Below are 14,239 nucleotides of genomic sequence, written 5' to 3' on the forward strand. Positions count from 1 at the left end.
TCCCTGAAGTACATGAACCACGACATGGAGGAGAAAGGGATTGTTGGCCGCGATTGTCTCCCACTGGAGCCCCGCTGCCCACCGCCGCCAGGCACCACCGCTACGAGGCACCGCCGCCGCGAGGCACCACCGCCGCGGGGCACCACCACCGCGGGGCACGCTGCCAGCTTCTGAGGCGGTGGTGCCTTGACAGCGGGCAGCGGGGCTCCGGAGGGAGACAATCGCGGGCAGCAATCCCTTTCTCCTCTATGTCGCGGTTCAGTCTACTTCAGATTGATGTGGAAGTGGAAAGCATGATGTGGTTGTGGAAAGCTTATTGTGGGACCGGCTCAAAGTGGCTGTAATTCTGCACAAAGGCTGAATTACTTGAACGTCTTCAAGTACTGTATTAAGGGCCCACTAATACCGATATATAAGCAACCATGAAGTAGCATGCCATAGGAACTTTAAGAAATTCAATTAATTGTTTCAACAAAGAAAATGTGTGAGTTGGTTTCATTATTAGACAGAATAAATATTACAATTTTCAGAACAAAAAATAATGAAAAAAGGGAAAGGAATAAAAAAACAACAAAATTTCAATTGGGTTTTGATTTTATTATTCAGATTGTGAAAGATGGTTAATCTTTGTCAACAGTTTGAGAAAGATTAAAAATGTACTGTTTTCTCAGTTCTTTCTTCATCTTTTACATACATATATACAAATGAAGAACAGAAGTAGAAGACGAAGAAGCAGAAAGATACATCAGACATTCAAGCTTTTTCCACACATCAGGCAATATTTGGTAAGGCACTACTGAAGTTACAAACATTAGTCCTTGGATGGTAAGACCGGATTTCTCCTGAATATGCGTAAGACAACGCCTCTGATCTCTTTGTTCTGCAGACAGTAGACGGAGGGGTTAATGAGAGGTGGCACTAGCGTAGAGATGATCTGCAAAGCGTTTCTCGCTGTTAAGTACAGCCTAACTCCCACTCTGGTTAACAGTACTGACACCAGCTTCGGAGCATAGAAAGAAAAAACAGGGATTAAATGGCTGATGACAGTGCGGAACGTGCGCCCTCCTTTCTCCGTGCTTGGGAGCCTCAGCACAGTAAAGACAAGTTTCCCATAGGAAAGTAAGATCAATGGCAACTGCCCAGCGATTAGCCACAGACTAATTATACGGGACACAAACCAATACGGTTCTGGATCCACACAGGCTGCCCTGATGATCGCTGCATAGTCACAGAAAACGTATTTGATCACAGGCTGACAGTACGGCAGCTGATCTGCAATGTACGCCAATTTGCCAATGCAACCGATCCCCAAAAGCCAGGACACCACAATCAATAGGAACACTCGCTGGTTGGTCAGGATGGTGGCATAGCGTAAGGGCTCGCTGATGGCCACAGTGCGATCTAGTGCCATCAGAGAGAGGGCCAGACACTGTGTGACGTCTCCTAGGTGGTGGATGAAGACGCGGGACAGGCAAGAGTTGTAGGAGACGGTTTTGTCCCCGGCCAGCAGAACAGAGATCATGGTGGTACTGGCGCCGGTGGTGAACATGATGTCCACCAGAGCCAGGTTACAGATCAGCAGGTACATGGGGCGGTGCAGACGCCTGTCTGTGGAGATGACGCAGATGTTGGTGGTGGAGCCGAGGAGGGCCAGGCAGTAGGCCAGCAGGATCACAGTGCCCATCAGCTTGTGGTAGGGTAGATGGTCGAAGCCTGTGATGGTGAACTGTACCACGTTCTGCCCTGAGAAGTTCACTAACGACATCCTCACGCAAGGGAACCTCCCTTGACGCGTTAAAGCCGGAGCACAGTCATGAAATGATGATGCTAGACTGGAAGTTTGGTTCTAAGAAGTGTGCATTATAAAGGTGAGGTTCAGAAGCCGCAGCCTATGGGATGCATGGCAGGTGAGTCACGTGTTTTGGTCAAGTAGTTATTCTTTCCTCTGTGCAGAGGAAAGTCATATATTCTTGTTTATTAAACCTCTGGTCATCTCGCATGGTAATGCAGATGTCTCAACTGCAATAAATAAAATATTTTCATTGCTGAATCCAAACAAGTGTTAAGATTAGACTGAACCCTACAAAAAGCAATTTTTGGTTGCTCATTCCATTTACACTAACTCCTGTCAATATAACATCAGGGTTGTCAAAATAGTTTTGCAACATCAGTGAAGGTCGAGTTCAGCAGGTCCCGCCAGACCTAATTAAATGGTACCCTGTGGTCTTTAGGGACGTGAACCACACAAAACAAACACATGTTACGTTATGTTCATGTGGTGATGCTGGCTGAGGGACCAGGTTGGGGTTCATCTAGCCTGGACACAAGGGTCAGCACCACTACTCTTGGGATGAGTGCCATGGGATCTGTAGTGACCACAGGGAGTCAGGATCCCTCTTGTTTTCATCGGGAAGGCAGGAATAAAGCCTAGAGGGAACTAGGATATACCTTACCGATTTAGGATCACAGTGTCCTAGCTGCTGCTTGTTTCCTTCAGGCCCTTTCCATGCCATTTCCTGCATGAGGTCAAACGTGAATGGGAACAGGGATAGATATTCCTGGAAATCTGCACGGACTGTTTGTTAACTCGCCCCATATATATATACCTTATGTCCACAGGGCTCAACAATAAGGATTGCCCGACGTCCCGGGGCAAGTAAAACGCCACCTCGGGCAAGTAACTATGACAACCCCCCCTGCCCGTTCGGGCAAGTGGAGGACTCGAAGCAAAAATAAATAAATTAATTAATCAGAACTTTTTTTTTTACGATCATCGATAAAGTTATGATGTTGCCCCCTCTCCTTGCCCTCGTTGGATAATGCTTGTAATGCTTGGTGTACTATTTGATTTTATTTGAATGTGGTTTCGGCCAATCAAAATCGAGATCGCGAGACTCCCGGCAGGTAGCGGGCACGCCGCAGTCAGTTATGAACTAGGAGATGGCTGCGTGCAAACTTTTCAAGCATCCTGGAAGAAGGAGTTCCCCTGGGTTATACTCAAGGATGTGGAGGAATCACCAACTATGTTCTGCGAGGTTTGCCTTAAGTTCCTGTCACCGGCGGATAAAAGCAGTTCGTTTTTTAAAGGAACGTCATCTTTCAGAAAGCAGATGCGTGTCACGATAAGAGCAAGCATCATCTTACTTGCATGGCAGCTAAGCGGGCTGCTGATAACCCGTCCTCCGGTGCCTTGCCGGTTCTTTTTACTAAACAGAACGCGGAGGCGAATGTGGTTATCAGAAAGCTGATAATATAAAGATAAAATATAACAATTTACCTGAATCTTTGTCGTTATTTGATAACCACTAATAAAAAAATTAAATATGTTTGGGGCCAGTGAAAATTGATTTCGGGCAGGTAGAATTCAGACCCACTGGCCCGACCGGGCAAGTGGAAAAAAACCTTAGCGTTGAGCCCTGACTCCGTCTTTTGGCTTTGCCAAGCGATGTGTGAACGTGAGCTGCTGAAATCATGTGTGAATAGTTTAAATCACTAGCGGTGCCTGAAATGTTATCCCAGTAATATACTGAGAACTATGCGTGAGAGGAGCTAAGAGACACATTTGTGTCCCTATCGGAATCTGAACACCTGCAATATGTCCAGTGAGCTAATGAGGCCTCTTATTCATTTACTGACAATAAGCTGATAACAGAGGGACTCGAGGGGAAACAGTGGATTGGATAAGAGTTCCAGTAACACAGCTGACTCGATGCTCTGTGGCCTCAATTTGTCTCAAATAAGGCCTCAGTCTTGAAGGCAGAGTCAGGATCGGACTGGGACTGAACATCGGCCCGGGACTTTGAATCAGACCCACCTCCATACATACCATTTCTAAATATATAGATTTACATAAACATTAAAGCTTGGAGTCGGTGCTTCTATCTGGACATTGTAATAATGAACATTCTCACAAAGGATCTTTCATTCAGTGTGTTTCCCAAAACTCCTCTTAACATGAACGTGCGTGCACTGCTCTAACGACGTTTGTAGAATTTAAACTGTCCACTGACATGGTGCTGAAATGGGCTCTATAGGAGGGGGAGACGCAGGAATTTTGTGAGATTAAACTGTATATTTTGGGACAGTAAAAAAAAAATCTTCACATCAAGGCCAATAGCAGAGTAACCTACGAAAATAATAGACTACAATAATATGAATGCTAAAAATATCAAAACGCAATTGATTAGGCCTAAGCCGACATATGCTATATCTGTCCTTATCCTGAACGTACTGTGTGTACATTGGCGCACCCTCTCTAGCCTAGAATCTTTGGTGTAAACATTAAAAATGCAACGTTCCATTCATTCATTATCATTTGAACGCAGAAGCTTGCCATTGACACGGCTATTGCGTTTGATTGGTCAATTTTGGCTCTCCATCTATTTTTGGAATTTTTAATTGCTGCAATAAATGTTGTTGACTTCGAACATGTCTCTGTCTTTGCTGTTTAAATCTAACATTAGTTTATGAGTAATATATTGGCGGTAACCACTGTTTTGGGGGTATTGTGAAATTGCGCCAGCTGGACATTCACCGGTATTGGATGTATTTTAATAAAACACTTCCAATACCACTGAATGTCCAGGTGGTGACTCCACTGAGGCTAAAGTAACGATGCTCTTAGCACTCTACGAGCACCCCTGGAACCCTTGTTAGCTACGAGTGTTTTCACAACGTTCGTTACGCAACGAGGTTTTTGGGAAACTGTGAAAACTGTACGATGCTCGTACGACGAACTTCACAAACCACTTGGGCTAACGATAACTTTCGGGAAACTGAGCCCAGGTCTCCCTTCTCCCCCTTCTCCATGCTGTCGCTATTGTCAACATTGCTAACGCTAGCACTAGCAGCAACCGATGGTCCTCAAAATGCATCCAATCCTGGCAATTTGGAGTTGCGCACATCCAGATCTTTCATATCTTTACCTTTTTTTTGCATCACTTTTTGGCTTGATGAACATTGCTGCTGAAAGCTTGGCTTTCAATAATTAATATGTTAGACGACACTCTCAGGAAAGACAGCCTTAGAATATACGTGTGAGCACGTATGATCAGAAATTATGGGAAGTAAAATGATTGGTCCAACAGATTTTGAGAATAAAACAAACATTGTGATCATGATTTTTATTTACGGCCAAAGTATCATTACTGAAATCCCAAATACATCTATTAAAGAAAAGGAGGAGAAAATATATGAGATGGGGGGGGGTTAGAATCCACCATGACTCTGTTGTATGAGATAGTGGAGCAATGTAAATATTAGCCAGCTCTCAGGTCTATTTGTGACTAGACTTAGCACATGTGAATTCAGACAGTTCTCTTGTGGTGGAGGTTTATTATCATGCTCTGTAAGCTTACGTGAGGCAGGCCCCCACCGGTGGCACCGTCCCCAGCTACGCCCCTGGTGGCGTGGCCAGGGCAGCCGACCGGACGCCTGGGGTGTCACCCCAATCTCCAAAAGAACAGTCCCACACTGAGCCAAGGATGAGGAGACAGTAGTAAAGTACAACAAATGGATTATTGCAAAAGGTTTTCATTCCAAATAAAACCTGGGATTATAACAATGAAATCTTAATTCGGGTTTTTGGTATGTTCATGCACATTTTTATAAATATTCGATTAATTGAGGGTGTGAACTACTTTGATTTTGTAGCTTTGAGATTGTATACTGTATTCCATTGTTACTGGTTGTAGTCTACTATGGCAACAGGTAATTGTGGAGTGTATGTGGATGACGGCTGGTTTAAGCAGCCTCATCTGGCCCGAGTCAGACAGATTAGTCTCTGACCTTACGTTGAGTGAGGCTGCACACCTGTTGTGCATTGAGCAATCTACTTTCACAGGTTAAACCAGCCATCCTCAGACATACTTGGGGTCACTCCAACTTGGTGGCAATGATCACGTGCTTCATTTACTGTTCTCTTTCAATTCTGCAATAAACTGGTTTCAACACCACCACCAAGTGTCCTGGTTTCGGTAAAGCTCAGTAAAAGCCACTTTGCTTAAAGATCCCATGGCATGAAAATGTCACTTTATGAGGTTTTCTAACATTAATATGAGTTCCCCTAGCCTGCCTATAGTCCCCCAGTAGCTAGAAATGCCGTTAGGTGTAAAAAGAGCACTAGGTATTCTGCTCCGCCTTTGAAAAATGAAAGCTCAGACTGAGCCAATGAGACAATAAGGCCCCGTCCACACGAAGCTGAAACGGGCGAAACCGTTCCGGTTTCGATCTATCCGGTTTCGGAGTATCTCCGTAAAGACGGAGTCAAGCGAAACCGGGTAGATCTGTAGAAACGCTGTAGTACACATGCCAGGCCCATAAGGGGCGCTGCTTCTGCTACAGAAATCCAGAAGAAAAATTAATAATAAGAAGAGGCGAGCATGCGCATAAAGGCTGCCCCCCGAACCACTAACAACGCAAACCAACAGTCAGTCAACAGTCTCAATAAATAATGGCTTAGCAACCCAACAAGGGACATGATCTGCTGCAGAACGATTACAAGGCTGTAGTCCGCCATCATCTTTGTTGTTGTGAGTTCGGAGACTCCGCAGGCTTAACAGTCATTGGCTAGAGGGTCGAGGGGTGGGGCGATGACGTCATGGTTTACAGTTTCAGTCGGTTTCAGGCGTCCACACGAATCCAAAACGAAACCGGGTAGATTTGAAACCACCTCCGAGGGTGGTTTCAGAAGTTTACGGTTTCGGTCAGCGGATTCGCGGGCTTTGTGTGGACGGAAGGCCGAACCGTACAAGACCTTTGCGATTTCGCCATGAAATCGGCTTTGTGTGGACGGGGCCTAAGCTACGACCTTGCACCCCATTTGTTTGTGTGTGTGTGTGTAAATACACACACTTTAACGCAAGTGTTGTACACTTCTTTGTTATTTGAATAACCGTTCTGCTGTTGTGTTATGGCGCATAACACGTAGGTTCTCTGATGTCTCTGGTATTTCCACAACGAGACTCGTAGTGGGGGTTATCTCAGCCATGGTTGAGAAGGAATTGGGGGAAAGGAACTTTGGCTTTGACTCCCTGAAGTACATGAACCACGACATGGAGGAGAAAGGGATTGTTGGCCGCGATTGTCTCCCACTGGAGCCCCGCTGCCCGCTGCCCACCGCCGCCAGGCACCACCGCTACGAGGCACCGCCGCCGCGAGGCACCACCGCCGCGGGGCACGCTGCCAGCTTCTGAGGCGGTGGTGCCTTGACAGCGGGCAGCGGGGCTCCGGAGGGAGACAATCGCGGGCAGCAATCCCTTTCTCCTCTATGTCGCGGTTCAGTCTACTTCAGATTGATGTGGAAGTGGAAAGCATGATGTGGTTGTGGAAAGCTTATTGTAGGACCGGCTCAAAGTGGCTATATTTCTGCACAAAGGCTGAATTACTTGAACGTCTTCAAGTACTGTATTAAGGGCCCACTAATACCGATATATAAGCAACCATGAAATAGCATGCCATAGGACCTTTAAGAAATTCAATTAATTGTTTCAACAAAGAAAATGTGTGAGTTGGTTTCATTATTAGACAGAATAAATATTACAATTTTCAGAACAAAAAATAATGAAAAAAGGGAAAGGAATAAAAAAACAACAACATTTCAATTGGGTTTAGATTTTATTATTCAGATTGTGAAAGATGGTTAATCTTTGTCAACAGTTTGAGAAAGATTAAAAATGTACTGTTTTCTCAGTTCTTTCTTCATCTTTTACATACATATATACAAATGAAGAACAGAAGTAGAAGACGAAGAAGCAGAAAGATACATCAGACATTCAAGCTTTTTCCACACATCAGGCAATATTTGGTAAAGCACTACTGAGGTTACAAACATTAGTCCTTGGATGGTAAGACCGGATTTCTCCTGAATATGCGTAAGACAACGCCTCTGATCTCTTTGTTCTGCAGACAGTAGACGGAGGGGTTAATGAGAGGTGGCACTAGCGTAGAGATGATCTGCAAAGCGTTTCTCGCTGTTAAGTACAGCCTAACTCCCACTCTGGTTAACAGTACTGACACCAGCTTAGGAGCATAGAAAGAAAAAATAGGGATTAAATGGCAAATGACAGTGCGGAACGTGCGCCCTCCTTTCTCCGTGCTTGGGAGCCTCAGCACAGTAAAGACAAGTTTCCCATAGGAAAGTAAGATCAATGGCAACTGCCCAGCGATTAGCCACAGACTAATTATACTGGACTCGAACCAATACGGTTCTGGATCCACACAGGCTGCCCTGGTGATCGCTGCATAGTCACAGAAAACGTATTTGATCACAGGCTGACAGTACGGCAGCTGATCTGCAATGTACGCCAATTTGCCAATGCAACCGATCCCCAAAAGCCAGGACACCACAATCAATAGGAACACTCGCTGGTTGGTCAGGATGGTGGCATAGCGTAAGGGCTCGCTGATGGCCACAGTGCGGTCTAGTGCCATCAGAGAGAGGGCCAGACACTGTGTGACGTCTCCTAGGTGGTGGATGAAGACGCGGGACAGGCAAGAGTTGTAGGAGACGGTTTTGTCCCCGGCCAGCAGAACAGAGATCATGGTGGTACTGGCGCTGGTGGTGAACATGATGTCCACCAGAGCCAGGTTACAGATCAGCAGGTACATGGGGCGGTGCAGACGCCTGTCTGTGGAGATGACGCAGATGTTGGTGGTGGAGCCGAGGAGGGCCAGGCAGTAGGCCAGCAGGATCACAGTGCCCATCAGCTTGTGGTAGGGTAGATGGTCGAAGCCTGTGATGGTGAACTCCACCACGTTCTGCCCTGAGAAGTTCACTAACGACATCCTCACGCAAGGGAACCTTCCTTGACGCGTTAAAGCCGGAGCACAGTCATGAAATGATGATGCTAGACTGGAAGTTTGGTTCTAAGAAGTGTGCATTATAAAGGTGAGGTTCAGAAGCCGCAGCCTATGGGATGCATGGCAGGTGAGTCACGTGTTTTGGTCAAGTAGTTATTCTTTCCTCTGTGCAGAGGAAAGTCATATAGTCTTGTTTATTAAACCTCTGGTCATCTCGCATGGTAATGCAGATGTCTCAACTGCAATGAATAATATATTTTCATTGCTGAATCCAAACAAGTGTTAAGATTAGATTGAACCCTACAAAAAGCAATTTTTGGTTGCTCATTCCATTAACACTAACTCCTGTCAATACAACATCAGGGATGTCAAAATAGTTTTGCAACATCAGTGAAGGTCGAGTTCAGCAGGTCCCGCCAGACCTAATTAAATGGTACCCTGTGGTCTTTAGGGACGTGAACCACACAAAACAAACACATGTTACGCTATGTTCATGTGGTGATGATGGCTGAGGGGCCAGGTTGGGGTTCATCTGGCCTGGACACAAGGGTCAGCACCACTACTCTTGGGATGAGTGCCATGGGATCTGTAGTGACCACAGGGAGTCAGGATCCCTCTTGTTTTCATTGGGAAGGCAGGAATAAAGCCTAGAGGGAACTAGGATATACCTTACAGATTTAGGATCACAGTGTCCTAGCTGCTGCTTATTTCCTTCAGGCCCTTTCCATGCCATTTCCTGCATGAGGTCAAACGTGAATGGGAACAGGGATAGATATTCCTGGAAATCTGCACGGACTGTTTGTTAACTCGCCCCATATATATATACCTTATGTCCACAGGGCTCAACAATAAGGATTGCCCGACGTCCCGGGGCAAGTAAAACGCCACCTCGGGCAAGTAACTATGACAACCCCCCTGCCCGTTCGGGCAAGTGGAGGACTCGAAGCAAAAATAAATAAATAAATTAATCAGAATTTTTTTTTTACGATCATCGATAAAGTTATTATGTTGCCCCCTCTCCTTGCCCTCGTTGGATAATGCTTGTAATGCTTGGTGTACCATTTGATTTTATTTGAATGTGGTTTCGGCCAATCAAAATCGAGATTGCGAGACTCCCGGCAGGTAGCAGGCACGCCGCAGACAGTTAAGAACTAGGAGATGGCTGCGTGCAAACTTTTCAAGCATCCTGGAAGAAGGAGTTCCCCTGGGTTATACTCAAGGATGTGGAGGAATCACCAACTATGTTCTGCGAGGTTTGCCTTAAGTTCCTGTCACCGGCGGATAAAAGCAGTTCGTTTTTTAAAGGAACGTCATCTTTCAGAAAGCAGATGCTTGAGTGTCACGATAAGAGCAAGCATCATCTTGCTTGCATGGCAGCTAAGCGGGCTGCTGATAACCCGTCCTCCGGTGCCTTGCCGGTTCTTTTTACTAAACAGAACGCGGAGGCAAATGTGGTTATCACAAAGCTGATAATATAAAGATAAAATATAACAATTTACCTAAATCTTTGTCGTTATTTGATAACCACTAATAAAAAATATATATATATGTTTGGGGCCAGTGAAAATTTATTTCGGGCAAGTAGAATTCAGACCCACTGGCCCGACTGGGCAAGTGGAAAAAAACCTTAGCGTTGAGCCCTGACTCCGTCTTTTGGCTTTGCCAAGCCATGTGTGAACGTGAGCTGCTGAAAGCATGTGTGAATAGTTTAAATCCCTAGCGGTGCCTGAAATGTTATCCCAGTAATATACTGATAACTATGCCTGAGAGGAGCTTAGAGACACATGTGTGTCCCTAGAGGAATCTGAACACCTGCAATGTGCCCAGTGAGCTAATGAGGCCTCTTATTAATTAACTGACAATAAGCTGATAACAGAGGGACTCGAGGGGAAACAGTGGTTGGATAAGAGTTCCAGTAACACAGCTGATGGGGAACTGAGGACTCGATGCTCTGTGGCCTCAATTTGTCTCAAATAAGGCCTCAGTCTTGAAGGCAGAGTCAGGATCGGACTGGGACTGAACATCGGCCCGGGACTTTGAAACAGACCCACCACCACACATACCATTTCTAAATATATTGATTTACATAAACATTAAAGCTTGGAGTCGGTGCTTCTATCTGGACATTGTAATGCTGCACCCCTACAGATTGCCTACAATAACTCTATCCTGCATTACTGGACTGTAATGTAGTGGACTCCCCATCAGTAAGGATTTATGACCCCTCTACGAAAAAGGGCACAGGGCGATTCAAAGCAAAAGCGGCTGCTGCAAACCTGGAGCTACCATATGGGTAATCTGGGCCCAGGGGCCCCTTAGCATGAAAGGGCCCTCCGGCGTTGGGAGGAAAATAATATTTCTTTCCTCCTGACTAAGCGGGTAACCAAGTGTTATCCTTCTGATATTTTCCAGACAAGATATTCGGGAGGTGTGTCGTTGAAACATCCTTCTTTGATATGTTATGTTTTTTTTTTGTTTTTTGATCTTGTGGACCATCTCTTTAAATTGTATTTGTTGCATGTGGTGTACAGTGGCATAGCGTAGTTGCGCTAGGCCCCGGTGCAAGTCTTGCACTGGGCCCATTATGTTCCAAACCTTGAGGCTGGAGGGAGATCTCTGGTTGAGCAGTTGTTGATAGCGTGGGTTCGGTGGAGCTTGAGAAAGAGGGCATTGAGATAGTGGCAGTAGCCTCCAGGGCCAAGTTTCGTGATAACCACGGATCCACGCACGTGCGAACATTCTCACAACTGATCTTTCATTCAGTGTGTTTCCCAAAACTCCTCTTAACATGAACGTGCTTGCAGTGCTTGAAACTCTCCACTGACAAGGTGCTGAAATGGGCTCTGTAGGAGGGGGAGACGCAGGAATGTTGTGATATGAAACTGCATATTTTGTGACAGAAAAAAAAAATCTTCACATCAAGGCCAATAGCAGAGTAGCCTACGAAAATAATAGACTACAATAATATGAATGCTAAAAATATCAAAACACAATTGATTAGGCCTAGGCTGACATATGCTATATCTGTCCTTATCCTGAACGTACTGTGTGTACATTGGCGCACCCTCTCTAGCCTAGAAGCTTTGGTGTAAACATTGAAAATGCAACGTTCCATTCATTCATTATCATTTGAACGCAGAAGCTAGCCATTGACACGGCTATTGCTGACCCGATTAGAAGAGCTTGGTGTAGATCCTGTCCCTGTTGTAGGGCAGGGTTATGTTGGTGTGAGAAATGTAAGCGGGAAAGCGCACAGCGTTCAGGCACGCATCGCAGCACTGTTTCCCGCAGAAGTCTACGTTCACTGCAGAAACCACACTCTCAATTTGGCGATTGTGCACACCACTAAGGTCAGGGATGTTTGTATCTGTCTAGACAGGGTCCAAGAAATAGTGAACTTCATCACAGCCTCACCAAAGCGCCTACTGTGCTTTCTGTCAAACAATCTCAACAAAAAACGCCTGCAGAAATTCTCCGACACCCGCTGGTCTCAGCACGATTCACGTATGTCTTCGCATTGATCACTATGAGGACATTTTAACCACAATGGTTGAATTAAAATCAGAGAGAGACAGCAAGTGCAGCTCGAAAGCGACGTTCCACACAAGAGCAATGGAATCATTTGATTTTATTATTTGCTTTGTGATAGGGTTGCCTTGTGACGCGGCGTTTGATTGGTAAATTTCGGCTCTCCATCTATTTTTGGAATTTTTAATTGCCTCAATCAATGTTGTTGACTTCGAACATATCTCTGTCTTTGCTGTTTAAATCTAACATTAGTCTATGAGTAATATATTGGCGGTAACCACTGTTTTTGGGGTATTGCGAAAATTGCGCCAGCTGGACATTCAGTGGTATTGGATGCATTTTAATAACACACTTCCAATACCACTGAATGTCCAGGTGGTGACTCCAATGAGGCTAAAGTAACGATGCTCTTAGCACTCTACGAGTATCCCTGGAGCCCTTGTTAGCTACAAGTGTTTTCCTAACGTTCGTAAAGGCAACAAGGCTTTTGGGAAACTGTGAAAACTGTACGATGCTCGTACGACGAACTTCACAAACCACTTAGGCTAACGATAACTTTCGGGAAACTGAGCCCAGGGCCCCGTTTCCTGATATCGATGGATCTTCGCTCGTATGATCAATCTCCTGATGGATCTTTCGAACCATCTAATAATTTCTTTGGACCGTTTCCCGAAACTCCTCTTAACGTGAACGCGCATTCGCTGCACTCACGACGATCGTAGGATTGTACCTGTCCACTGACATGGTGCTGAAACGGGCTATGCCGCAGGGGGAGACGCAGGAATGTCGGAGGAAAATGGGATTAAAAAGGGTTAAAATATCTCCCCATCAAGGCCAACCGCAGAGTAGCCTACGAAAAGAATAGATTGCAATAATATGAATGCTAAAGATATTAAAACACAATTGATTAAGCCTAGGCCGACATATATATCAGTCCTAATCCTGAGCGCACGATCGGGAGGTGGAAGTTGCGCTTTAGATGCCTTCACAAGTCCAGCGGAGGGCTCCAGCTTTCGCCGGCCAAGTCATGCGCTGTGATACATATTTGTGACAGCTATGTTGCACAACATTGCAGCTAAGGCTGGGGTAGCTTTGGTTGAACCAGAGGACATTGAGGACGATGACGACGAGGAAGATCGGTGTGAGGTCGGCCTCCCTCATAACTACGCGGCTGGTTTTCATGCACGTCGAAGAGTGATTGAGACTTTTTTAACCCCCTCCACCCTCCCACATGTCACTAAACATTCCCGTCAACGTGACCAATCCCCACCATATCCCAGCCTTTTGCCTGCTCCTTTGCATTTTTTTTAAATATTTTTATTATTTTTTTATTTTATTTTTTTTTACATTATTTTAGGCTACGTTTTATGAGTAGCCTATGTCAGTCTGCACAAACCCCCCCCACTTTCTCTCACACATTTTAAGTGCCCTGCCTGCTCAAACATTTCCTGGACTGTCTCTCAAACTAAGAACATAATGGCCCACATTAGGCTCAGACGCACGTGATACACCATTACCAATGTGTTATAATAAAACGCATCCAATACTAGGAATGTCCGCTGGTTGCGCCACTGAGGCTATAGTAGGCTAACAAGGCTCTTAGCGTCCTACGAGTACCCTGGAGCACTCATTAGCTACGAGCGTTTTCAAGACGTTCGTTACCAAAGATGCTTTCGGGAAACGGTGTGAAAACTGTACGATGCTCGTACGACCCACTCTGCGATCCACTTAGGCTAAAGATGCTTTCGGGAAACGGGGCCCAGGTATTCAACCAGGTCTCCCTTCTCGATGCTGTCGCTATTGTCAACATTGCTAACGCTAGCACTAGCCGCAACCGATGGTCCTCGAAATGCATCTGTCACGTTAAAATTGTACCGGGGGCGAAAATTGTACCGGCCTACGTCATCGTTTG

The 14,239-nt window shown here is 45.5% G+C and overlaps 2 protein-coding genes across 2 annotated transcripts; both read right to left on the reverse strand.

Annotated features, from left to right (window-relative positions):
- Nucleotides 1-811: 811 nt before the first annotated feature.
- Nucleotides 812-1,875, reverse strand: LOC115547139 (olfactory receptor 10G4-like). Its single transcript, XM_030361108.1, has one exon. It carries the CDS (start codon nt 1,763-1,765, stop codon nt 812-814), a length of 954 nt encoding a protein of 317 aa, XP_030216968.1. The 5' UTR covers nt 1,766-1,875.
- A 5,955-nt stretch (nt 1,876-7,830) lies between these two features.
- On the reverse strand, nt 7,831-8,839 carry LOC115547140 (olfactory receptor 52K1-like). Its single transcript, XM_030361109.1, has one exon. The coding sequence runs from the start codon at nt 8,782-8,784 to the stop codon at nt 7,831-7,833; it is 954 nt and encodes a 317-aa protein (XP_030216969.1). The 5' UTR covers nt 8,785-8,839.
- Nucleotides 8,840-14,239: the final 5,400 nt, after the last annotated feature.

The sequence above is a fragment of the Gadus morhua genome, chromosome 7, assembly GCF_902167405.1.
Source record: "Gadus morhua chromosome 7, gadMor3.0, whole genome shotgun sequence".
In the NCBI taxonomy this organism is placed as follows: domain Eukaryota; kingdom Metazoa; phylum Chordata; class Actinopteri; order Gadiformes; family Gadidae; genus Gadus; species Gadus morhua.

Bases quoted from the DNA above. Each gene is read 5' to 3' on its own strand.
- LOC115547139 (XM_030361108.1), bottom strand. From the start codon at position 1,765: ATGTCGTTAGTGAACTTCTCAGGGCAGAACGTGGTACAGTTCACCATC.
- LOC115547140 (XM_030361109.1), bottom strand. From the start codon at position 8,784: ATGTCGTTAGTGAACTTCTCAGGGCAGAACGTGGTGGAGTTCACCATC.